The sequence below is a fragment of the Salmo salar genome, chromosome ssa10 (genome assembly GCF_905237065.1).
Source record: "Salmo salar chromosome ssa10, Ssal_v3.1, whole genome shotgun sequence".
NCBI classification, from domain to species: domain Eukaryota; kingdom Metazoa; phylum Chordata; class Actinopteri; order Salmoniformes; family Salmonidae; genus Salmo; species Salmo salar.
The window spans coordinates 27648315-27675944 of record NC_059451.1 but is presented as its reverse complement, the minus strand read 5'-3'; the positions used below and the strand labels follow the sequence as shown (position 1 = coordinate 27675944).

At 43.1% G+C, this 27630-nt stretch overlaps 1 protein-coding gene across 6 annotated transcripts in view; it reads left to right on the top strand.

The window, feature by feature from the left end:
* Positions 1–27630, top strand: part of cacna1ea (calcium channel, voltage-dependent, R type, alpha 1E subunit a) — a 124011-nt gene that overhangs the window by 63047 nt on the left and 33334 nt on the right. For 3 of the 6 annotated variants that reach the window (XM_014216684.2, XM_014216680.2, XM_014216681.2), the window contains exons 6-17: positions 12207–12310; positions 12587–12702; positions 12837–12890; positions 15346–15387; positions 16297–16386; positions 16768–16977; positions 17213–17325; positions 18049–18161; positions 18468–18599; positions 19088–19157; positions 27233–27350; positions 27466–27533. In XM_014216684.2, coding sequence (XP_014072159.2) covers positions 12207–12310; positions 12587–12702; positions 12837–12890; positions 15346–15387; positions 16297–16386; positions 16768–16977; positions 17213–17325; positions 18049–18161; positions 18468–18599; positions 19088–19157; positions 27233–27350; positions 27466–27533 — 1230 coding nt within the window. The remainder of the gene's footprint in view (positions 1–12206; positions 12311–12586; positions 12703–12836; positions 12891–15345; positions 15388–16296; positions 16387–16767; positions 16978–17212; positions 17326–18048; positions 18162–18467; positions 18600–19087; positions 19158–27232; positions 27351–27465; positions 27534–27630) is intronic. The other 3 variants (XM_014216685.2, XM_014216683.2, XM_045687590.1) reach the window with 1 other exon arrangement.

The window sequence follows — 27630 nt, the reverse complement described above, 5'->3', positions numbered from 1 at the left end:
GCGATTGAATATTGAATATGTCTGTAAACACACCAGCCAGCTTGTCTGCACATGCTCTGAGGACGCGGCTAGGGATTCCGTCTGGGCCAGCAGCCTTGCGAGGGTTAACACATTTAAATGTCTTACTCACGTCGGCCACAGAGAAGGAGAGGGGGGGGCCGTAGTCCTTGTTAGCAGGCCACGATGTTGGCATTGTATTTTCCTGAAAGTGAGCAAAGAAGGTGTTTAACCTCTCTGGGCTAGGTGGGACGCTTGCGTCCCACCTACTCAACAGCCAGTGTAATCCCGTGGCGCGATATTCAAATACCTCAAAAATGCAAAAACTTCAATTTTTCAAACATATGACTATTTTAAACCATTTTAGAGACAAGACTCTCGTTAATCTAACCACACTGTCCGATTTCAAAAAGGCTTTACAACGAAAGCAAAACATTAGATTATGTCAGCAGAGTACCCAGCCAGAAATAATCAGACACCCATTTTTCAAGCTAGCATATAATGTCACATAAACCCAAACCACAGCTAAATGCAACACTAACCTTCGATGATCTTCATCAGATGACAACCCTAGGACATTATGTTATACAATACATGCATGTTTTGTTCAATCAAGTTCATATTTATATCAAAAACCAGCTTTTTACATTAGCATGTGACTAGCATGTGACTAGCATTCCCACCGAACACTGCCGGTGAATTTACTAAATTACTCACGATAAACGTTCACAAAAAACATAACAATTATTTTAAGAATTATAGATACAGAACTCCTCTATGCACTCGATATGTCCGATTTTAAAATAGCTTTTCGGTGAAAGCACATTTTGCAATATTCTAAGTAGATAGCCCGGCATCACAGGGCTAGCTATTTAGACACCCAGCAAGTTTAGCATTCACCAAAGTCAGATTTACTATAAGAAAAATGTTATTACCTTTGCTGTCTTCGTCAGAATGCACTCCCAGGACTTCTACTTCAATAACAAATGTTGGTTTGGTCCCAAATAATCCATTGTTATATCCAAATAGCGGCGTTTTGTTCGTGCGTTCAAGACACTATCCGAAAGGGTAAATAAGGGTTACGAGCACGGCACATTTCGTGACAAAAAAATTCTAATATTCCATTACCGTACTTCGAAGCATGTCAACCGCTGTTTAAAATCAATTTTTATGCCATTTTCTCGTAAAAAAGCGATAATATTCCGACCGGGAAATCGTTTTTTATTACAAACAGAGTGAAAGTAAAAGCATGCTATCCCCTCATGCACGAGCCTCAGTCTAATGGCCCTCTGATAGAGCACTTGCCAAACGCGCTAATGTGTTTCAGCCTGGGGATGGAATTACATCGTTCAGCTTTTTCCCGCCTTCTGAGAGCCCATGGGAGCCGTAGGAAGTGTCACGTCATGCCAGAGATCCCCTGTATTTGTTAGAGATGATCAAGGAGGGCAAAAAATGGTCAGACAGGCCACTTCCTGTAAGGAATCTTCTCAGGTTTTGGCCTGCCAAATGAGTTCTGTTATACTCACAGACACCATTCAAACAGTTTTAGAAACTTTAGGGTGTTTTCTATCCAAAGCCAATAATTATATTCATATTCTAGTTACTGGGCAGGAGTAGTAACCAGATTAAATCGGGTACGTTTTTTATCCGGCCGTGCAAATACTGCCCCCTAGCCCCAACAGGTTAATTTGTCTGGAAGCGAGAAGTTGGTGTCCGTAACGTGGCTGGTTTTCTTTTTGTAGTAATTTCCTGTAGACCCTGCCACATACGTCTCGTGTCTGAGCCGTTGAATTGCGACTCCACTTTGTCTCTATACCAACATTTTGCTTGTTTGATTGTCTTGCGGAGGGAATAACTACACTGTTTATATTCAGCCATATTCCCAGTCCTCTTTCCATGGTTAAATGAGGTGGTTCGTGCTTTCAGTTTTGAGGGAATACCACCATCCATTCACGGTTTCTGGTTAGGGTAGGTTTTAATAGTCACAGTGGGTACAACATCTTCAAATGCACTTCCATATAAACTCACTCACCGAGTCAGCATATAGATTGATGTTATTCTCTGAGGCTACCCGGAACATTTCCCAGTTCACGTGATCAAAACAATCTTGAAGCGTGGATTCCGATTGGTCAGACCAGCGTTGAATGGTTCTAGTCACGGGTACATCCTGTTTGAGTTTCTGCCTATAAGACGGTAGGAGCAAGATGGAGTCGTGGTCGGATTTGGCGAAGGGAGGGCGAGGGAGGGCATCGCGGAAGTTAGACTAGCAGCGATCGAGTGTATTGCCCGCGCAAGTGCTGCAATCAATATGCTGATAGAATTTAGGTAGCCTTGTTTTCAAATTTACTTTGTTAAAATCCCCAGCTACAATAAATGCAGCCTCAGGATATATGGTTTCCAGTTTACATAGAGTCCAGTGAAGTTCCTTGAGGGCCGTCGGGGTGTCTGCTTGAGGGGGTATATACACAGCTGTGACGATAACTGACGAGAGTTCTCTTGGGAGATAATATGGCCGGCATTTGAATGTAAGGAATTCTAGGTCGGGTGAGCAGAAGGACTTCCTGAATGTTGTAATAATAATCAAGTCATCAACTAAAAAAAAGCTAAATACACAACAAATGAAATATTGTGAATGAATTGTGAATGAATAATGGTTAATAAGTGATAAGCAGTAATGGGCAGTCTTTCATTCATTGTTTTATTCTGTGTTGTTACAGCATTCAACCCACATAATAAAAAATGTATCAAAACCGAAATCGTCATTTTTTTATAATTGAACTGAAACCGAACCGACCTCAAAAAGCACAAATTTCTCCTCACTACTAGACTGACCATCCTAGCTTCACTGCTTATCAGTCGAGAGACAGACTTTTGTTCGTTACAAGAATAAGAAAGCACTAGCTTCATTGGGCTTACATTGTTCACATTCTTTGGGATAGGTGGGACATTAGCGTCCCACCTGGCCAACAGCCGGTGAAATTGCAGAGCGCGAAATTCAAATTAAATTGCAATAAATATTATACTTTCATGAAATCACAAGTGCAATATGTCAAAATAAAGCTTACCTTGTTGTTAATCCAGCCATCGTGTCAGATTTCAAAAAGGCTTTACGGCGAAAGCAAACCATACGATTATCTGAGAACAGCGCCCAGCACACAAATGCATAACAACATCATTTTCAATCAGGGAGTTGCGACACGAAAGTCAGAAATAGCGATATAATATATGCCTTACCTTTGAAGATCTTCTTCTGTTGGCACTCCAAAATGTCCCAGTTACCTCACAAATGATCCTTTTGTTCGATAATGTCGGTCGTTATATACATAAAAACTCAGTTTAGCTGGCGCGCTTCAGTCAAAAATCCACTCAGTTTCCCTCCGTCAAGATGCATACAAAATGAATCCCAAACATTACTAATAAACTTTTCCAAACAAGTCAAACAACGTTTATAATCAAACCTTAGGTATCCTATTACGCAAATATAATGATCAAATTTAAGACGGAGAATCGTTATTGTCTTTACCGGAGATAAACAAAAAGAACGCACACTCGTCCATGCTCATGAAAACACTACAAACCAAAATGGGAGCCACCTAGAAAAACTACAATTTCTGGGTCATTTTTCCAAAAACCAGCCTGAAACTCTTTCTAAAGACTGTTGACATCTAGTGGAAGCCCTAGGAACTGCAATCGGGCACGATTTCGCCCTATTATAAAAGTGCCAGCCATTGAAATCAGTGGTAGGATGATTTCTTTTGGGGGGGGATGGTTTGTCCTCGGGGTTTTGCCTGCCATTTCAGTTCTGTTATACTCACAGACATTATTCTAACAGTTTTAGAAACTTTAGAGTGTTTTTTATCCAATGCATATGCATATCCTAGCTTCTGGGCCTGAGTAGCAGGCAGTTTACTTTGGGCGCGCTTTTCATCCGGACGTCAAAATATCCCAAAGAAGTTAAAGGATTAGCTTACTCCGACTAGCACTGGGCTAACTAGCTAGGCTATACGCCCACATGGCTAACGCTAGTTATGTTTCACTTTGTTCTCGGATTAGCTGTTTTTCGGAGCCATGGAGCCTGCTAGCCTGGCTCAAGAGGTACTTGTTAAATGAGTATCTTTCATCGACGAGGAGAATAGCAAGGGCAGGACTGACCTCCTCCAGGCATTGGTGGAGGAAGAGGACGAGGAGGCGCAAGCCTTTACCTCTAGGACCTCTTCTACCCTTAGCCGGGCATCGATGGTGGAGGACAGATACAGTATTTGCTCATCGATGTCTGCAAACAGGCAGTGGCCAGACTCAGCATTGAGTGGCTCAAATCCATGGGGGGTGGCAGTGCAGAGAGGGACTAGTAGGACAGGAGGAAGCAACTCCTCCCAGCCATCCCAGCTTGCGTGGCAGAAGCCAAATGTAATTGGGACAGACTTTTTACCAATATGAATGTCAAATACATGGAAGAGCTGGGCCTCGGCAAGCCACCAGTGGTAGAGTGGCCAACCAACCCAACCCCAGACCCTCATCGCTGGCAGGCACTTTCCTCTCTGGTAATGTTATGTCCCTACTGCTAGCCTACCAATCTGCTTTGATGCTACCGGATAAATGTCTCTTCGCATTGTATGAAAACATGGACTGCACGCTGTTCTTTGCACTAGCAGAAGACACACCATTGGATGTGGACGCGCTGGCACACTCTTGGCCGAGGGTGCTGCTTTACACTTTTCCTCCTCTATCCCTCATACACCCCAATCTACTCAAAGTGAGGAAATAAAGCTCTTGGTAGCCCCTCGATTGCCAGGCAGATCATTCTCTTGCTGTACGACAAGCCCTGGAAACTCCCGTTACGCAGAGATCTTCTGACCCAAGCAAACTGATATTTTCCACCCTCACCTGGACACCATAACCCTCTGGGCCTGGCCCGTGAGAGGTTAAATCTGGATATGACAGGGTTGCCTCTCGAAGTCATTGAGACTATCCAGAGTGCCAGCCAATGTTAACCCCACCAATTTTTGGGCACTGAGAAAATGTCAGGTCTGCTGAGCGCAAACTTGAACGTTGTGAAAATTCTATGCAACTTCCTGGGTGCGTTTACTGTGAGCACTGAGGCTGTACCCGCTTTAAGTTAGTTTTAACAGTGGCCAAGTAGGCTACTGTGGCTATTTGATCGTAATGTAGGCCTAACATTGTGGCCTACCATCAAAAACAATGCAGAAAATAACATTTTAATATAAAAAATAAATAAATAAATAAATATGGAAATAGCTGTTCTGTCATTTAGCCTACAGTAGCAGCCAATGTGTGGTGTTCAAAATAGGCCTACATTCCATGAGACTTTTGAGAAAAAAAATACACAGGGCTTGTCTTGGGGCTACTGCATGCCTAAAAACAGATAATTCATTACCAATGCTCTGTATCTGAGGTTTTATGCTTTTTGTAGGACCGCAAACTGAGTGAGCGAGCTGCATGAACTGTCAGTTCACCATTCGTGCCTAAGGTTTGCCCCAGGTTTTTCCAAGGTTTCCTTGTTGCCCAACCCTGCTTTTATGCCTATGGTCAGCGACTATTATAATTGAGCTTGTGACTTTCCACCCACCGCCCTTCACTTCATAATATTAGAGAACCGGGGTAACGAAAGTAACCTTGAGTTTTACTCAATGATCTGGGCTTTCTGTTCAGTGCAGCTGATTGATTTCTGATTAGAGTCCTGGAAGCTAATATGAAATTCTGATTCCATGATTTTTCTCCTTCAGATTCAACTAGCAATATGAGATGACTGAGATGACGTTGTTGACACTGCAGAGAGTTGTGATGAGTCTTACATGTCTGACTGCTGCTTCACAGCTTTTGATTTCCATTTCATTACGTATTATCTTGGGACTCTGAGGGATAAGAATACTGTCCTATATATAGCACACTGTTACTCTCCCCATCTGTTGCTGCCAAATGACAGCCAACAGTTATCCATATTACAGTATACGTAACATAACACTGCCTCGATATTATACTCTTCCTTATACTCTTTCAATATGAAAAGGGTACAGCTGCTGGACTAGGAGGAGCAGTTGTATTACTGTGTGAAGTTTAATGGTTAACTCCCCCTGTCCTCCATCCATAGATTCGTCAGCAGCATACCACCCTGCATCTCACTGTTGGCTTGATTCTGAAACAAAGCAGGGTTGGTCCTGGTTGGTCCCTGGATGGCACACCAGATGCTGCGGAAAGTGTTGTTGGAGGGCCAAATCTTGGTGGGGCAAACTCCCCCCCCAAAATGTTTGACGCATGCCAGCAAAGACACTACACTACACAACACAACACTAAACAGTACATGAATGATACTATAATGGTGACTACATAAAGCTGTCCCAACAGCAGAGTCCCAACAGCAGTCCCAAAACACCTTCCTATTGCTACACCTAGCTATCAGCAGAGCCTTGTCTGGCAGCGAAACAGTTCATTCAGCCTCATTTACTGCCTTTTAAAAAACATAGCTGATATGGCTGACTTGCTTAAACAAATGTGATTTCTACTGTCAACTTCGATGGACAAACTATTGCATAAGGGGACGACGAGTAGATAAGAGGCAATCCGTAATTTCGATTAAGACATTAATGAGCGAACTAGGACGGACGTACAGTTGTCAATATAACTATTTGTTCAGCAGAGCGACAGAATTTAGAACATGGGCAGTCCTTACAGTATTCTCCCTGTACACCAAGTCAGAACCGTAGGATAAATAAAGGGTGCATAGAAGCAGACAATGAAAGCTCTTACAATATTTTATAATTACATTTCTCTAAAACAGGCTATAGGCTACATGTGCACCATCAAGTCAGAACAGTAGGCAAAATTATGAGGGGAAAAGGGAACAAATTATTAGGTTGGGGCACATTGGCTCCTAAGAGCTTACTACACAACATACACTTAGTATTACTTTCTTAGCTACAGTATACAGTGCCTTCAAAAAGTATTCAGACCCCTTGACTCTTTCCACATTTTGTTACGTTGCAGTCTTATTCTAAAACGGATTAAAAAAAATGTTTAGCAATCGACACACAATACCCCATAATGACAAAGCAAAAACAGGTTTTCAGAATTTTGTTCAAATGTATTACAAATAGAAAACAGATATCAAATCAAAACCTTTATTTACTTGAGCATTCAGACCCTTTGCTATGAGACTCAAAATTGAGCTCAGGTGCATCCTGTTTCCATTGATCATCCTTGAGATGTTTCTACAACCTGATTGGAGTCCACATGTGGTACACACCTGACAGAGCTTGAGAGGATCTCCAGAGAAAAATGTGAGAAACTCCACAAATATAGATGTGCCAAGCTTGTAACGTCATACCCAAGAAGACTTGGTGCTGTAATCGCTGCCAAAGGAGCTTCAACAAAGTACTGAGTAAAGGGTCTGAATACTTATGTAAATGTGATATTTCCATATATATTTTTTTTAATTCGCAAAAATGTCTAAAAACCTGTTTTTGCTTTGTCATTATGGGGTATTGTGTGTAGATTGAAGAGGGAAAAAACAATTTAATACATTTTAGAATAAGGTCGTAACGTAACAAAATGTGGAAAAAGTCAAGGGGTCTGAATATTTCCGAAGGCACTGAACATATCTCCCTGGCATATTACATAATTTTTTCAGCAGCATACAATACATTTTTGGATTCAAGGCGGCAGGTAACCTAGTGGTTGGAGCGTTGGGCCAGTAACCGAAAGGTTGCTGGATTGAATCCCCAAGCTGACAAGGTAAAAATCTGTTGTTCTGTCACTGAGCAAGGCAGGGGGTGCAGAAGAACCCCCTGTTTTCCGGGCGCCGAAGATGTGGATGTTGATTAAAGCAGCCCCCCACACCTCTCTGATTCAGAGGGGTTGGGTTAAATGCGGAGAACACATTTCAGTTGAATACATTCAGTTGGACAACTGACTAGGTTTTCCCCTTTCCCTTGTGCTGTGCTTACTTGAACAGGAAGGTGGCGCGGCAGTCCTTCGTAGGCAAATTTTGCCATCAAAGTCTGCCATTCTCTATAAACTCTGAAAAAAAAAAGGTCGAATCATGATGATGTCAGTGATATTCAGGTCGGAGCTCTAGAAGGAGGCCTGAGTTCCCGACTTGCAATTCCGAGTTGGATGACCGTCGGAGCTCTTTTTTTTCGGAGTTCCCAGTTGTCTTTAACTCAGACGTCAGATTTCGCAATTCCGAATTTCCAGTTGTTTTGAGCGCAGCAGAGGTCATGCTGGATTGACAGCATGGCCAATGTTGAATGTTTATCCTCTTAAGCTTGGACCCTTAAACCCAGACTTGGGACCACACACCCACTCCACTGAATAGCAGGCTAGTGATTGCTTTGCAATGCAATCTGATGTCTTCCAAACCATTCATTGTTGAATTTGCGCTTTCCAACTTGTGTAATGTTTATGTCCAATGGCCAATGACCACCGATATGTTTTTTCTATAATTGCTCTTCATTATTTCTCTTCACATGACAAGAATTGAAAGGATTTGCCAGTAGATTGTCGACTTGATTCATTATGATGACTGCTAGCTTGATAGCTAAGATTTTGAAAGTCCAATCAAAGCTACTGTAGATATAACAGGATTTAACGTAATTTTATCTGTGGCCAATGACATTAAGCCGCCTTAAATGGGCACTTCAAATGTAACTCTATGGTAGCACACAAGGGGCTTGAATTTCCGAGCAATCCCCGTAGATGTTGTGGTGATGTAGTGTCCCCATGAGCAACAGAACACTGAACCAATCACGGTGCAACAAGAGAACATCACGAACCTCTACGCTCCGTATTTTCCGCTGGCAGCCCCACCACCACAGAAAGCACTGAGCTAGGCTGAGCCACCTGCATTTTGGAGCTTTTACTCAAGTATTCACAAAATACAACAAAATATACCGAGCCCACAATAACGGACCGTATACAAGACAAACAATTACTAACAAACAAACATGGGGGAACAGATGGTTAAATAATTAACAAGTAATTGGGGGATTGGAACCAGGTGTGTAAGACAAAGACAAAACAAATGGAAAATGAAAAGTGGATCGGCGATGGCTAGAAGGCCGGTGACATCGACTGCCGAACGCCGCCCGAACAAGGAGAGGGACCGACTTCGGCGGAAGTTGTGACGTGTTGACAAAATGACTCAATATAGTGAAAAGGGCCTGGACACAAGAACATAATCTTTTATCTCCTTTCAGCATTTTATCAAAATGCTAATTTGAAAATGAAAATGCCTGTGGCTTTACTCTGGATAACATGCTTGCCATATGCTACACAACCTCTGAAAACCACTGTCCTCACCAGGGTAATCATACGGTTTAGATCATAGATACCCTGGGATTGAGATTCACGGAAAGATTATCCTAACACATCTTCCGTAAGGTATTGGAAAATACATTGAATTGATTTTGATTAAAGATGTCATTTTCACTGCTTGACTACCAGTGTAGCACAGTGTATGATAGGCCTACCCACAGAGCATAGATGCCAGGTCATACTTTCTGCTCACTGCTTTCATGGCACTTTATTTAAATTGATGGAAGCAGATGATTTTCTGCCGTGATTATATTATGTTGACTTACATTATGGTGAATGGAATTTATTAAGGAATGAAGAGAGACAGTGGAGGGTAGAGAATGAGAGTCTGCTCTGGTGGTTAAAAGGGCTAGCAGACAAGAGTCTCTAATACTGTTTGCTGTTTTATATTCCTTTCTACAGGAATGCAAACACCGCATGCACATACACACACACACACACACACACACTCAGTCAAACACACATGTGCACATGAAGAGTTAATTTCCAAAACGCTACATCCACCAATTTTTCTGATTTAGTTTTTTTCATCAGTAATGATTGCTTATGGGTTCCTTCATGTGTGTGTAAAATATTACTGTTTTCTTCGATTTGTAATTAGAGATTTGTGTATGAAAATGTGTTTTTCTGCAAATTCTATATATCCATTGTTTAACTGGAATGAAATGTTCTTATCCAAAATATTTGACTCTGATATGTGGTTGTCTCACCTAGCTATCTTAAGATGAATGTACTTACATTAAGTCGCCCTGGATGAGCATCTGCTGAATGACAAAAATGTAAAATGTAAATGTTTTCAAGTACAGTGAAATGCCTTTCTTGCGAACTCAAAACCCAACAATGCAATAATCAATAACAATGTATTACTAGAAAAAACACATGCAAAGTAAGAATAGGAAACTGGGCTGTCTGCACAACCCTCTGCAGCGCCATGCAATCGAGGGTGGTGCAATTGTCATACCAAGCAGTGATACAGCCAATATGCTCTCAATGGTTCAGCTGTAGAACCTTCAGGATTCGAGGGCCCATGCCAAACTTAAAAAAAAAAAATTACATACAGAGCTCATATTACTGTATTGAATTATAAAAAAAATTACAAAAATAATAATAACAATAATATTGATGTCACAAATGTATATTTTGTACATTTCTTTATAGAATGTTTAGTTATTTGTTACATTTGACTGTGTAAAACCTACTGTGTGAAACCTAGCAGTACTACTTGTCTAAGAGTGAAGTGCATAAAAACATGATTATTTGCCTCTCCGAAATGAAACCATCAAGTGATAGATTTTAAACAAATGTGTGTCTGTCATTGAACAACCCCATGCCTTGATAAGATAGTGAAAAAACCCACCAATCTCTTTCATAATTTCTTTAAACAATAAAAACGAATTGACCAACATTTCTGAAAGTGGATACAGTATATAGCGTTTTGGAGTGAAACGCTTCATATGTACACGTACTCAGACTCTTAGTCAGCCAGTAAGTCACTCACAAACAAACCATTCCATCCACTTCATTGCAGTCTGCTAAAACAAGGTTGAGTACAGATGCTGCTCTTTATTGTTTTCATTGCATTCTCTGATACAGAATCCACTTACTGCCATACAGGATCCAACCTCCCCTCTCATGTTGGCCCAGAGCCAATCAATACTTCTGTTCTCTCTAGGATTGAGACACCAGCAGGCAGTTGCTGCCTCTGCCTCCCTGCTGCACACTATATCATTCTGTTTTATTTAACGCAGATCAACTTGGTTTTCAGTTTCATATATATCCATTATGTTCCCCAAAGTCCACATTCAAGTTACAGTGAAAACCGTTTATGAATCGTGGACAAAGGGAATTGTCACATGGAGGTAGAGAACAAAATAGGCCCCCTCATTAAGTTATTGAGAGCTCTGTATAACTGTGAAACTGAGGATGTGGGGTACAGCCTAATGGCTTGTTAAAGACTACCACTCTCTGACTCTGAACGCTGCTGTCTGATAAAGCACAGATACCCAAGGTGCAGCAGCATGCAGACAGTGCACAGCAGGTCAATGGAACGCAAGCCAGTACGCTTTACACTGGCTTTAGTCAGCTAGTCATAGCCATTTTTACTTGTTAACAATTGCTTGGGATCATGGTAACACCACCTTTTAGATAATTATGGGATAGCTCACCCAAATTACCAAATGACACATTGGTTTCCTTAACCTGTAAGCAGTCTATGGACAAGCTAATCCATGCCATGCTTTGGTCTTATTTCCCTGGGACTGTTTCCAAATGCTAATGTTTAAGAATTTGTGGCACCAATCCCAACCAGGTCCTGGTACCGATATTAGCATTTTTCACGCATCATGTCCAAATCATCCAAAAGTATCTAAACTTGATTGTGAAGATCAACAAAGTCATAGATGATTTGAACATGGTTCACACAAAATTATAATATTGGTACCATGACTTTGTGGTATTTGTGCCGATATTATAATTTTTTGTGTGTGTGGAAGGTATCTGGAGCCCAGACTGTTTACGGCTCCTTCTGCAGCTCTGCACTGCCTCAACACTTCAGTTGGAGTACCACTGGTTCCTCTCTCATTGCATCCCACTCTCACTAATGGATTAATAAACTCTGACTGTAGGATGGAACAGAGCCAGAGACATGCATGTCCATATTGGGCTCAATCCTGTCTTGAGACAGGACTGTAACTTGCACTTTGCACAAATCATGCATTGATGATGATGTCAAAATATGATTTATATTCATGGATCTCAGGTGCAGAACAACAATGTGGGGCTCCATTTTTTGTGTTGGTATACAGTATAACAATACAGTGCTTTCTCCTGGATTCAATAGCTCCTGGTTATTGTCTGCTGTTTGTTTTGTATCTCCACAGACCAACGATGCCTTAGGCCCCACGTGGAACTGCATGTACTTCATCCCTCTGATAATCATCGGCTCCTTCTTCGTGCTGAACCTGGTTTTGGGAGTTCTCTCAGGGTGAGTCCACCTTAACATTACAGCAGCACCGCCTCATTGTGCCAGGGTGGCTGACATGTATTTTATACACTCTGTCACCGTCTGTACAACTTCATGTTTTTTTTTCAAAAGGTGAATGCACAATATGCTCTAGTTAACTGCATGGAAAGGAGACAAGGATAGAGTCCCCCCCCCTCCACACTACTTCTCTCCCATGGTGTCTGAATGATGAGGGAGGTCAGGTTAGCGCTGAACAGCAGGTCCCAGAATAGTCATTATCTGCTGTTGTGTTTGCAGGGAGTTTGCCAAGGAGAGGGAGCGGGTGGAAAACCGCAGGGCGTTCATGAAGCTACGGAGGCAACAGCAAATTGAGCGGGAACTCAATGGCTACCGAGCCTGGATCAACAGAGCAGGTACTGAAACCACTGTCTGTACTACACTATAGACCCAGTACATGTCATGCTTTTAAAAGGTTACCTCAAAAATGTTCTTGATATTTACTTTCCTACTGTATGAATCAGACTTCATTGTTGGGTCTGTTTTGCAGAAGAGGTGATGCTTGCGGAGGAGAATAAGAATTTAGGACCTTCTGCTCTTGATGGTAAGAATGGAAAGATGGCCCCATTGGTTATATTGTCTTTAGACCCCTGCATTAGTTTACTGTTTATCTGTCTGTACTGGATTTATGGCATTCTGTTTTGTACACATGACTGTCTACCATGAGAATATTTCTCATCTGCCTGTCCTCTAATGCAACCACACACTGTAAGCATAACTAAAACATTGGCCTAGACTGAAACATATCATTTGTAGAAAATTGTAATTGTTATTTGTAATTTAATAATATCATATTACCCTATGCGCTGTGCATGATACATAGATAACCACAAACAATCTTAAGTGCTAGCGAGGAAAAGTAGGTGTTTTGAATCTCACTGTTAACTTCAGTCTCTCCTGAGGCATGATATGTATACATTATGTCTCATTGAGTTTTGGAACTTACAGTACAATCTGTTTGGTTGACTCTGTGAAAGTAATTTACTAACACTTTCTCATAACAGTGTAACTATTTTGAGCAGTTTTGTCTCGCAAAACTCTTAAACGTGTGTGCTACCCTGTTTTTGTAATATATCTGGGCTTGTGTGTACTCACAATATACAGTACCAGTCAAAAGTTTGGACACACCAACTCATTCAAGGGTTTTTCTTTCTTTTTAACATTTTCTACATTGTAGAATAATAGTGAAGACATCAAAACTATGAAATAACACATATGGAATCATGTAGTAACCAAAAAAGTGTTGGTAGCCACCCTTTGCCTCGATGACAGCTTTGCACAGTCTTGGCATTCTCTCAACCAGCTTCATGAGGTAGTCACCTGGAATGCATTTCAATTAACAGGTGTGCCTTCTTAAAAGTTTATTTGTGGAATTTCTTTCCTTCTTTATGCGTTTGAGCCAATCAGTTGTGTTGTGACAAGGTAGGGGTGGTATACAGAAGATAGCCCTATTTGGTAAAAAAACTAATCCATATCATGGCAAGAACAGCTCAAATAAGCAAAGAGAAACAACAGTCCATCATTACTTTAAGACATGGTCAGTCAATCCGGAAAATTTCTAGAATTTTGAAAGTTTCTTCAAGTGCAGTCACAAAAACCATCAAGCGCTATGATGAAACTGGCTCTCATGAGGACCGCCACAGGAAAGGAAGACCCAGAGTTACCTCTGCTGCAGAGGATACGTTCATTAGAGTTACCAGCCTCAGAAATTGCATCCCAAATAAATGCTTCACAGAGTTCAAGGAACAGACACATCTCGACATCAACTGTTCAGAGGAGACTGCGTGAATCAGGCCTTCATGGTCAAATTGCTGCAAGGAAACCATTACTAAAGGACACTGATAAGAAGAAGATAATTGCTTGGGCCAAGAAACACGAGCAATGGACATTAGACCAGTGGAAATCTGTCCTTTGGTCTGATGAGTCAAATTTTGCGATTTTTGGTTCCAACCGCAGTGTCTTTGTGAGACGCAGAGTAGGTGAACGGATGATCTCCTCACGTGTGGTTCCCAACGTGAAGCATGGAGGAGGAGGTGTGATGGTGTGGGGGTGATTTGCTGGTGACACTGTCTGTGATCTGTTTAGAATTCAAGGCACACTTAACCAGCATGGCTACCACAGCATTCTTCAGTGATACACCATCCCATCTGGTTTGCACTTAGTGGGACTAGCATTTGTTTTTCAACAGGACAATGACCCAACACACCTCCAGGCTGTGTAAGGGTTATTTGCATCAGATGACCTGGCCTCCACAGTCACCCAACCTCAACTCAGTTGAGATGGTTTGGGATGAGTTGGACCGCAGAGTGAAGGAAAAGCAACCAACAAGCGCTCAGCATATGTGGGAACTCCTTCACGACTGTTGGAAAAGCACAACTGTTGGAAAAACATTCCAGGTGAAGCCGGTTGAGAGAATGCCAAGAGTTTGCAAAATTCTTGAAGATTATAAATACATTGTATAATAATATTGAAGACATCAAAACTATGCAAAGCTGCATCAAGGCAAAGGGTGGCTACTTTGAAGAATCTCAAATATAAAATATATTTTGATTTGTTTAACACTTTTTTGGTTACTACATGATTCCATATGTGTTATTTCATCGTTTTGATGGCTTCACTATTATTCTACAATGTAGAAAATAGTAAAAATAAATAAAAACCATTGAATGAGTAGGTGTGTCCAAACTTTTGACTGGCACTGTATATCTATTCCAAAGACATATTTCGAAGCAAATCTTCACAAGAATAGCTATACCTAAAATACCATTGTTGTTGCTTCTGGTGTGGTTCACTTCAAAAACAACTTTGGTTAGGATTATTGAGGACCATGCATGCTGTACCCCCAAAATAATCATCTCTGCTACCTCAATATCAATATGGACTTTTAAACCTACAAGACAAACCTTTACACAAAGCTATGACCCTATCAAGTGAAGCATGATTTTTTTCCCCCCAACAAACAAACAAACAAATCGTTTTTATTAAATGTTGATTGACAGCTCCCAAGAGGCTGTCTGAATGGAATACAGGCGGTAACCATGGTGAGGAACAACTTCTATTCTACACTTCCTTGCCACCTTTTGTTCCTTTTCAACAACTCAGTCTGACATGAACATTTAAATAAAGCCAGCTATTGTTCCACAAACCACACTTACAAATAAACCACGAGCCATTCTGAACTTCCAACATTTAATTTGGCACAAGCGAACCAAAAGTAGCCGTAAAAAGTTCCAGCTGTTCCAGTGGAAACAAATTCAGAAGATGTAATAGCTTTGAGAGAGTGCGCCAGTGTTGCCATAGCAACTGAAATTAAATGTCTGGGTGTCAGCCAGTGTGTGCCTCGTGCAAACACTATTGGTTCACTGGCTTATTAAAAGGGGGAAAGTCTAGGTAAATATTAATAAATAAATGAGATTCTAACCAAAAGGTGGTGGGGGTGTACGAGGGTTGGCTGGAGGAAGAGCTCAACTCACCCTGATAATTAGTGGTATTTTCCGCATCAGGCACATATAAAATTATATGTGTGCATCAATACAGCTCTTTAGAATGATATGGTATGATACTGTCTCAAACTTAATGTGAGTGTGGGTTATAGCCCAGATAATAGAACCAACAACAACAACGATTAGTTGCATTTAAGTTGGGTTCATCATACAGTAATAACAATATATGCATATTTTAATAACACCATGTTGCTGTAATCTGTTTCACATGTGTACTAAATGCATATGTTTGTACTCTTGTTTTACAATACCCAAAGCACCAAACACAGTGGCATGTAAATGCGTTTATTATTTTCACCATTCTCTTCTCATCTTGTTAGTAATGCCCTCATGATCTTGTATATCTACTTGTGTGTCTCATGACATGTTGTCTGTGTTGGAGTGTCAGAAACGTTGTGTTTTGTGTGGGCTTTCTGCGGGGTGACAATGTGAAACATTTGGCTGCAGTGCTGAAGAGGGCCACCATCAAGAGGAGAGGGGTGGATGCCGTTCATCGGGGCCCAGAGGACGAGCAGTACGGTGACATCTCTTCTGTGGGTGAGTGTGTGTGTGTGAAGCCACTGAAAAGAGCAGTATGTTGTAGCTAACATCCCAAATGGTTGAATGATCTGCCATCAGGAAACAGGCACCCCCTCCGTATTAGACTCTGTAATTACAGAGGAGGAGATTGTCATTGTCGTATTGGGAATAAAACTGGAAATGGCAGCTCATCAGTTCCAGCCATCATTACATGTTACAGTCAGTGGCTAAGCTAAATGGATGAGAAGGCCTTTGGTTCTTTGTTTTCCTGTTGGAGAAATTGTATCTATTGTGCAAGTGAAACATTTGATAGAGGAGAGATCTAAAATATACTGTCTATTTGGGATTGTACTACTAGGGGGATTTTAGTAATGATCTTAAATGGGCTGTCCCCTCCAGGCATCCCGATGACCAGAGCCAGCATCAGGAGTGCTAAGAGAGGACCCACGGCTTATTTCAAGCGGAAGGAGCGTCTGCTGCGTATCTCTATCCGCCGCATGGTGAAGACACACACCTTCTACTGGACCGTACTGGGCCTGGTGGCCCTCAACACACTCTGTGTAGCCATCGTCCATCACAACCAGCCCCGCTGGCTGTCTGTGTTCCTCTGTATGTCACACTTACACTTACACACACACACACACACACACACACACACACACACACACACACACACACACACACACACACACACACACACACACACACACACACACACACACACACACACACGTACCATCATCTCCATCCAAAATAAATCAAGTCAAGTGACATTAATCTTTGAGATTATTGTTTTCTGCTGTGTTTATGAGTTTTGCTGTTGCTGTTGTTGTCTGCATTTCAGACTATGCAGAGTTTCTCTTCCTGGGTCTGTTTCTCACTGAGATGTGTTTAAAGATGTACAGCCTGGGACCCAGACTCTACTTCCACTCCGCCTTCAACCGCTTCGACTGCGGCGTAAGTCCCTTTATTTCTCTGCCTCATCTCTAACCAACATGGAGACCCCATGCCAGATGGAAAGACAGGGACATACTATAGATTATAACATTGCCCCCAGTACGAGGGAGAGAGAGGAAATGCTTTACTTAAAACATTGGACAGTGACTTAAAGGGGCAATCCGCAGTTGCTGCTTCCATTTTAAGACTTATAAATTCATTATATATACTCATTGATTCTTGAAGAATATAAATGCAACATGAGCTTAGTTCAACTGTTGTACCCCATCAGAACCTAATATATAAACTTTTTTTACTCCGTCTGTAAACATTGTACATATAAACAAACACTGTATATCCTCAAAATGTGCTTAAAACAAGAATTGTGACATCTTGGATGGTCAGTCCTTGCATCAATCGCTCTGTCTTTGAATGAGTGGTTACATTTCTCCAGATCCATCCCTCAGAATCTTTGCCAAAACTGATGTGGGGTGTCTGCTTTGTTCATTTTTCAACAACGGATTGCACCTTTAAACACTTTTTAATGAAAGTGACACTGATGGGTGTAACTTAGTTAATGAAGTGCAGTAAATGTCCCTATTCTGTTTCTGTCACCTCTGCACTCAGCTGTGAACGGACATCCTTCATCTTTGTCTCTCTGTATACTTACTGTATGTTAATTAAAGGCTGCTGTTGGTGTGCTGGTACATCTGGTGACTATGCTGTTTATGGCTCTGTTAACAGGTGATAGTGGGCAGCATCTTTGAGGTGATGTGGGGGTTCTTCAGGCCTGACATGTCCTTTGGCATCAGTGTGCTGCGCGCTCTCCGTCTGCTGAGGATATTCAAGATCACCAAGTTAGTCCAAGGCCTCCTCATTGGTTTATAGCATTCTTCCTGCAGTATGCAGTGAGGCAATGCACTGGCACCTAGCTATCAATGTCCTACATTATGAAGATGCTGGGTGTCACGTCAGTGTGATATTTGTAGCCTCCTGCTAGGGATAGGATATGCAGATATGTATGTTCATTTCCAGGCTGGCTACAAATAATTGAAAACCCTCACAATAGCAACATTTAGACACTGTTAGTTAAGTGATTTGTCTCTTATTTCGACGGATTTCAAATGCAACCAATCCCGCCCCCGGTTGGTTGTGATTGACAGGTACTGGGCGTCGCTGAGGAACCTGGTGGTATCCCTGATGAATTCTATGAAGTCCATCATCAGCCTCATCTTCCTCCTCTTCCTCTTCATCCTGGTCTTTGCTCTGCTGGGCATGCAGCTATTCGGTGGCAGGTACAGTACCACGAACTACTACTGCCCGTCTGTCAGATCTCATCATAAACTATGATGGACATTGGCAGTCAATGTAATCAAAGTGGATGTAGTAAAACTGATTGTTTGATTTGTGTCATCATGACCTTCTCCTTGTGACATTTGATATTACAGAGGACATTTTCATCCCCTGTGGCAATGTAAAAACACCCTGACAGGGCTCAGTCTTTCCCAAGAAGATTCTGTCACACATCAAGTCTTAGCTGTTGTGCCGCTATGTTCCCACGGATAAAGGACAATTTCTGGGAAACTGTCACTTCAATGAATGCAGTGCATGCCGGAGACGTATGTTGCCTGGTCACTGGAATACAGAAAAGAAAACAGACTTAGGGAAAAAAAGTCCCCCCTCTATTACCGAGAAAAATAAAATGTTTTCTCTCTCTGGGAAAAACATCTTTTAAAATCCTGGCTCAACTTGATGTCCTCTCTGTCCTTATCTTTCTATGCAGGTTCATCTTTGAAGACTACACTCCTACAAACTTTGACACATTTCCTGCTGCCATCATGACTGTCTTTCAGGTCTGGCCCAATTCAATTGTTTTGATTGAGTAAAGTTTTGTGTTTTTGATTCAGGTAACAAAGCTTTGCATGTGGAAATCTTAGAGTCCATATAAATATTTGGATTGTCATGAATTTACAGATGATCTACTCTGTATCTTGTGAGAGAATCCTGTGATACAGTATGTGGTATTTCCAGTCGCTAGTGAAATTCTACACACCCCTTGCACAATCTTAACATTTTGCTGTCCTATAATGTAAAAAATTAACATGTATTGATTGTGCGTCTTCACACCCCAGAGTTAAAACTTGGTGGAAGCACCTTTGGCAGCCATTACAGCTGTGAATAATTCTAAATAAGATTCTACCAACCTTGCACAACTCTACCAACATTGCACAAGATGGCGCCGAAGAACATAGCTGATGTTTTACATTCTCCCAAACAATTGTGCAATTATGTTCTTTTTTTGCATTTTGTGTAACTTATTTTTTCACTTATTGTGTACATAATGTTGCTGCTACCGTCTCTTATGGCCAAAAATAACTTCTGGACATCAGAAAAGCGATTGCTGACCGGACTGGAAGAAACTTCTTCCTTTAACGAGTCCGTCGAGAAGGATATCCTGCTTTCACTGGAACAGGCCCAGATCCATGCCTTTTGCGTGAAGAAAAGACGCCGGAAAAGGGGACGCAGATTGGGGATCCTTCTGAGAAGCCGGAGGCAAGCGAATAAACTCGGATTGCCTTCCATTCTCCTTGCTAACGTGCAATAGTACCTACTATTAAGATTATCCTACCAACAGGACATTAAAAACTGTAACATCTTATGTTTCACCGAGACGTAGCTGAAAGAAGAAACGGACAATATAGAGCTGGTGGGATTTTCCATGCACCGGCAGAACAGAGACCCTACCTCTAGGAAGACGAGGGGTGGGTGTGTGTGTCTTTTTGTCAATAACAGCTGGTGCGCGATGTCTAATATTAAAGAAGTCTCGAGTTATTGCTCGCCTGAGGTAGAGTACCTTATGATAAGCTATCAACCACACTATCTACCAAGAGAGTTCTCATCTGTATTATTCGTAGCCGTCTATTTACCACCACAAAGCAAAGCTGGCACTAAGACCGCTCTCAACCTACTCTATAAGGCCATAAGCAAAGAAGAAAATGCTCACCCAGAAGCGGCGCTCCTAGTGTCCGGGGACTTTAATGCAGGCAAACAAATCAGTTTTACCAAATTTTTACCAGCATGTTACATGTGCAACCAGGGGGGGAAAAAAATCATAGACCACCTTTACTCCACACACAGAGATGCATACAAAGCTCTCCCCCGCCCTCAATTTGGCAAATCTGACCACAATTCTATCCTCCTGATTCCTGCTTACAAGCAAAAACTAAAGCAGGATGTACCAGTGACTCGCTCAATACGGAAGTGGTCAGATGACGCGGATGCTACACTACAGGACTGTTTTGCTAGCACAGACTGGAATATGTTCCGGGATTCATCCAATGGCATTGAGGAATACACCACCTCAGTCATCGGCTTCATCAATAAGTGCATCGATGACGTCATCCCCACAGTGACTGTACGTACATATCCCAACCAGAAGGCATGGACTACAGGCAACATCTGCATCAAGCTAAAGGCTAGAGCTGCCGCTTTCAAGGAGCGGGAGACTAATCTGGATGCTTATAAGAAATCTCGCTATTCCCTCAGACGAACCATCAAACAAGCAAAGCGTCAATACAGGATTAGTATTGAATCCTACTACACCGGCTCTGATGCTCGTCGGATGTGGCAGGGCTTGAAAACTATTACGGACTACAAAGGGAAACCCAAACGCAAGCTGCCCAGTGACGCGAGCCTACCAGACGAGCTAAATGCTTTTTATGCTCGCTTTGAGGCAAGCAACACTGAAGCATGCACGAGAGCACCAGCTGTTCTGGATGAATGTGTGATAACGCTCTCGGTAGCCGATATAAACAAAAACTTTAAACCGGTCAACATTCACAAAGCCGCTGGGCCAAACGGATTACCAGGACGTGTACTCAAAGCATGCGCGGACCAACTGTCAAGTGTCTTCACCGACATTTTCAACCTCTCCCTGACCGAGTCTGTAATACCTACATGTTTCAAGCAGACCACCATAGTCTCTGTGCCCAAGGAAGCGAAGGTAACCTGCCTAAATGATTACCGCCCCGTGGCACTCACGTCGGTAGCCATGAAGTGCTTTGAAAGGCTGGCTAACATCAACAGCATCCTCCAGGACACCCTAGACCCACTACAATTCACGTACCGCCCCAACAGATCCACAGATGACGCAATCTCAATCGCACTCCACACCGCCCTTTCTCACCTGGACAAAAGGAACACCTATGTGAGAATGTTGTTCATCGACTACAGCTCAGCATTCATCACCATAGTGCCCATGAAGCTCATCACTAAGCTAAGGACTCTGGGACTAAACACCTACCTCTGCACCTGGATCCTGTACTTCCTGACGGGCCGCCCCCAGGTGGTAAGAGTAGGCAACAACACATCTGCCACGCTGATCCTTAACACTGGGGCCCCTCAGGGGTGTGTACTTAGTCCCCTCCTGTATTCCCTGTTCACCCACGACTGCGTGGCCAAACACGACTCCAACACCATCATTAAGTTTGCTGACGACACAACAGTGGTAGGCCTGATCACCGACAATGATGAGACGGCCTATAGGGAGGAGGTCAGAGAACTGGTAGTGTGGAGCCAGGACAACAACCTCTGCCTCAATGTGAGCAATACAAAGGACATGATTGTGGAATACAGGAAAAAGGCGGGCCGGACAGGCCCCCATAAACATCGACGGGGCTGTAGTGGAGCGGGTCAAGAGTTTCAAGTTCCTTGGTGTCCACATCACCAACGAACTATCATGGTCCAAACATACCAAGACAGTCGTGAAGAAGGCACGACAAAACCTTTTCCCCCTCAGGAGACTGAAAAGATTTGGCACGGGTCCCCAGATCCTCAAAAGGTTCTACAGCTGCACCATCAAGAGCATCCTAGACCAGTTGCATCACCACCTGGTATGGCAACTGCTTGGCATCTGACCGTAAGGCGCTACAGAGGGTAGTGTGAACTGCCCAGTACATCACTGGGGCCAAGCTTCCTGCCATCCAGGACCTATATGCTAGGCGGTGTCAGTGGAAAGCCCATAACATTGTCAGAGACTCCTGTCACCCAAGTGACTCCTCCAGTCACCAAAGGCTCCTCAACAGCTTCTACCCCCAAGCCATTTGACTGCTGAACAATTCATAAAAATCGCCACCCGACAATTTACATTGGACAAAATACCTTGTCTCTGATTTTTAAGAAGATTTAAGTCAGGACTGAGACTGGACCATTCAGGAACATTCAACATCTCTTGATAAGACATTCTGATATGTCTTTGGCATAAACATTTGTGTTACTGTCCCACAGAAACTCTATCCAAGGGTAAGGTTTTCAGAAGACTACGGTGGGTTTTTACCTGGGATATTTATTTTGATCCTGACAAACTCCCCAGTCCCTGCCGATGACAAGCATACCCATAACATGATGCTGCCACCACAATACTTGAAAATACAGAGGATTAACAACATTGCATTCACTCCCTATTACTGGCCTGTGTGACAAAGTGGAAAGAAAAAAGACTGTTAAAAAGCCTATCCAAATCATCCATTCGGTTTGAAACAAGGCCGTTGAGTAATACTGCAAGACAACACGTTAAATAAATTAACATTTTGGACTACATTTAAAACTACAGGTTTGGGTTGAATCCAATAGATCACAACAGAGTAAAACCCTCTGTATTTTCAAGTATTGTGGAGGCAGCATCCGGAAGGGACTAGGGAGTCTGTCAGGATCAACATAATAATGAAAGGAGCAAATCCCAGGTAAAAAGTTAGAGGAAAACCCTCTTCAGTCTTCTGAAAACCTTACCCTGAGATAGTTGTGTTTTTCAATGGGACAATTACAGAAATGTAAATGCCAAAGACACACCAGAGTGGCTTTCCAATAGGTGTTGAGTGTTCCTGATTGGTCCAGCCTTAGTCAAATTTGCCTGAAAATCAGAGACAAAGTTTGAATATTGTTGTCCATCAATTATTGAAAACCTGCTCCAGAACGCTCAGGACCTCAGACTGAGGCGAAGGTTCACAGTCAAGACAACATAGGAGTGGCTTCGGGACAGAGACAGAGTCCCGAAGCCACTCCTACGTTGTCTTGGCTATGTGCTTAGGGTCGTTGTCATGTTGGAAGGTGAACCTTCACCCCTGTCTGAGGTCCTGAGCGTTCTGGAGCAGGTTTTCATCAAGGATCTCTCTGTACTTTGCTCCGTTCATCTCTCCGTCGATCCTGACTAGTCTCCCAGTCCCTGCCGCTGAAAACATCCCCATAGTATGATTCTGCCAACACAATGCTTCACCGTAGGGATCGTGCCAGGTTTCATCCAGACGTGAAGCTTGGCATTCAGGCCAAAGAGTTCAATCTTGGTTTCATCAGACCAGAGAATCTTGTTTCTCATGGTCTGAAAGTCCTTTTGGCAAACTCCAAGCGGGCTGTCATGTGCCTTTTACTGAGGAGTGGCTTCCGTCTGGCAACTACCATAAAGGCCTGATTGGTGGAGTGCTGGAGAGATGGTTATCCTTCTGGAACGTTCTCCCATCTCCACAGAGGAACTCTGGATCTCTGTCAGAGTGACCATCAGGTTCGTGGTCACCTTCCTGACCAAGGCCCTTGTCCCCCGATTGCTCAGTTTGGCCAGGCAGCCAGCTCTAGCAAGAGTCTTGGTGGATCCAAACTTTTTCCATTTACAAATGATGGAGGCTACTGTGTTCTTGGGGACCTTCAATGCTGCAGAAATGTCTTGGTACCCCTCCCCAGATCTGTGCCTCGACACAACCCTGTCTCGGAGCTCTACAGACATTTCCTTCGACCTCATGGCTTGGTTTTTGCTCAAAATGCACTGTCAACTGTGGGACTTTATATAGACAGGTGCGCACCTTTCCAAATCATGTCCAATCAATTGAATTTACCACAGATGGACTCCAATCAAGTTGAAGAAACATCTCAAGGATGATTAATGGAAACAGGATGCACCTGAGCTCAATTTCAGGTCTCATAGCAATAGTCTGAATACTTACTGTATGTAAATGAGGTATGTCTGTTTTTTTTATACTTTTGCCAAAAATTCTACAAACCTGTTTTCACTTTGTCATTATGAGGTATGTATCACGTTTCAAAACAAACTTGCAACAGACAGAGAACACAGGTATAAATACACATGGGATAATGAGGGGAGATGGGAGACACCTGGTGAGCGCCGTCCCGAACATCAGGTGAGCGCCGTCCCGGACATCAGCATGATAAGGTACGCTATCTTAGAGCGGTCCGAGGGGAAAGAGGAGGGCTGAAGCTCGAAGATGAGGGCACATTGAGCTATAAATGCCTGACAGGTGCCCGGCTCTCCATTGAAGCATTCCGGGGGAGGTAAATAGGCTCCCGGGAAGGCGGAGTGACCGGTGAGGCGACGCTGCTAACCACTGAGTTACTGAGGGGCTGTGAGGTTACCGTCATAGGAGGCTGCCTCTCAGCCAACCCGCGGAATTGCTCCAGCAAGATGTCCAACGCCCAGTCATGGCGTTCGGCCAAGGTGTGGACCCCTCCATAAGGCCATGAAGCAATTCCTTGTGCCTATCAATGGTGGCTCCTTGGGAGGAGATTGGGTTGCGCAGCTGGTCCGAGTCTGCTGGGTCAGTCATGGCCAGTTCGTAGTATCATGTTTCAGGTAAGACCTAGATGCAGACAACGTCGAAGTAACAACAGTTTATTAATCCAACAGGGGCAGGTAAAAGGCAGGGAAAAGGTACAAGACGGCAGGCAGGCTCAGGGTCAGGGCAGGCAGAATGGTCAACAGCGGGAAAACTAGGAAACAGGAACAATCGAGAGACAGGAGCAGAGGGAAAACCGCTGGTAGGCTTGACAAAACAAAACGAACTGGCAACAGACAAACAGAGAACACAGGTATAAATACACAGGGGATAATGGGGAAGATGGGCGACACCTGGAGTGGGGTGGAGACAATCACAAAGCGGATAAAGCACTAAATAATCTTCAGTTAGTGCTAAATACGGCTGCTAGAATCCTGACTAGAACCAAAAAATGTGATCATATTACTCCAGTGCTAGCCTCCCTACACTGGCTTACTGTTAAGGCAAGGGCTGATTTCAAGGTTTTACTGCTAACCTACAAAGCATTACATGGGCTTGCTCCTACCTATCTTCCGATTTGGTCCTGCCGTACATACCTACACGTACGCTACGGTCACAAGACACAGGCCTCCTAATTCTCCCTAGAATTTCTAAGCAAACAGCTGGAGGCAGGGCTTTCTCCTATAGAGCTCCATTTTTATGGAATGGTCTGCCTACCCATGTGAGAGACGCAGACTCGGTCTCAACCTTTAAGTCTTTACTGAATACTCATCTCTTCAGTAGGTCCTATGATTGAGTGTAGTCTGGCCCAGGAGTGTGAAGGTGAACGGAAAGGCTCTGGAGCAACGAACCGCCCTTGCTGTCTCTGCCTGGCCGTTTCCCCTCTCTCCACTGGGATTCTCTGCCTCTAACCCTATTACAGGGGCTGAGTCACTGGCTTACTTGGTGTTCTTCCATGCCGTCCCTAGGAGGGGTGCGTTTCTTGAGTGGGTGAAACGCACCGGTCTTCCTGTCTGGGTTGGCACCCCCCCTTGGGTTGTGCCGTGGTGGAGATCTTTGTGGGCTATACTCGGCCTTGTCTCAGGATGGTAAGTTCGTGGTTGAAGATATCCCTCTAGTGGTGTGGGGGCTGTGCTTTGGCAAAGTGGGTGGGGTTATATCCTGCCTGTTTGGCCCTGTCCGGGGGTATCATCGGATGGGGCCACAGTGTCTCCTGACCCCTCCTGTCTCAGCCTCCAGTATTTATGCTGCAGTAGTTTATGTGTCGGGGGGCTAGGGTCAGTCTGTTATATCTGGAGTATTTCTCCTGTCATATCCGGTGTCCTGTGTGAATTTAAGTATGCTCTCTCTAATTCTCTCTTTCTTTCTCTCTTTCTTTCTTTCTTTCTCTCTCTCGGAGTACCTGAGCCCTAAGACCATGCCTCAGGACAACCTGGCATGATGACTCCTTGCTGTCCCCAGTCCACCTGGCCGTGCTGCTGCTCCAGTTTCAACGGTTCTGCCTGCGGCCATGGAACCCTGACCTGTTCACAGGACGTGCTATCTGTCCCAGACCTGCTGTTTTCAACTCTCTAGAGACAGCAGGAGCGGTAGAGATACTCTCAATGATCGGCTATGAAAAGCCAACTGACATTTACTCTTGAAGTGCTGACTTGTTGCACCCTTGTTGCACACTACTGTGATTATTATTATTTGACCATGCTGGTCATTTATGAACATTTGAACATCTTGGCCATGTTCTGTTATAATCTCCACCCGGCACAGCCAGAAGCCACCCCTCATAGCCTGGTTCCTCTCTAGGTTTCTTCCTAGGTTTTGGCCTTTCTAGGGAGTTTTTCCTAGCCACCGTGCTTCTACACCTGCATTACTTGCTGTTTGGGGTTTTAGGCTGTGTTTCTGTACAGCACTTTGAGATATCAGCTGATGTAAGAAGGGCTATATAAATACATTTGATTTAATTTTGATTTGATTGATGAGGAAAAATATTAATTTAATCCATATTAGAATAAGGCTGTAACATAACAAATTGTGGAAAAAATCAAGAGGTCTGACTACTTTCCGAATGCACTGTATGTTCCCCTAAGAGGTTGGTAAAATCTTATTCAAAATGATTAACAACTGTAATGGCTGCCAAAGGTGCTTCCACCAAGTATTAACTCTGGGGTGCCAAGACATGCGCAATCAACACATCTTAGCTTTTTTGTTTATTTATTAATTTGGTAAATGTTTTGTAACCTTTTTTCACTTTGAAAATGTGGAGTAGGTTGTGTAGATCTGTATGAGAAAACCCAAATGTAATCCGTTTTTAAGGCAGAAAACTCTGAAGACTGTGCAAGGGGTGTGTAGACTTTCACTAGGCACTGTATATCTAGATCCTGACAGGAGAAGACTGGAATGAGGTGATGTACAATGGGATCCGCTCCCAGGGAGGAGTGAAGTCAGGAATGTGGTCCTCCATATACTTCATTGTGCTCACACTCTTTGGTAACTGTATCCTTTCTCAGCTAGCAAATCACTTGTCACACTGTCAATATGATTAGACTACATGTCTGATGTGTGGATTTTGTAGATCAGACATGTAGATCCTTGACATGAGTGTGACCAGACACACTGCTGAATGTCTTCTTGGCCATCGCTGTGGACAATCTGGCTAATGCCCAGGAACTAACCAAGGTAAAAAAATCTCCTTTCAACAATTCACTAGTCTTCCCATAATTGAAGATGATACCCGCTCTCAACGGCATCTGTGATTATTTATTCTGTTCTATGC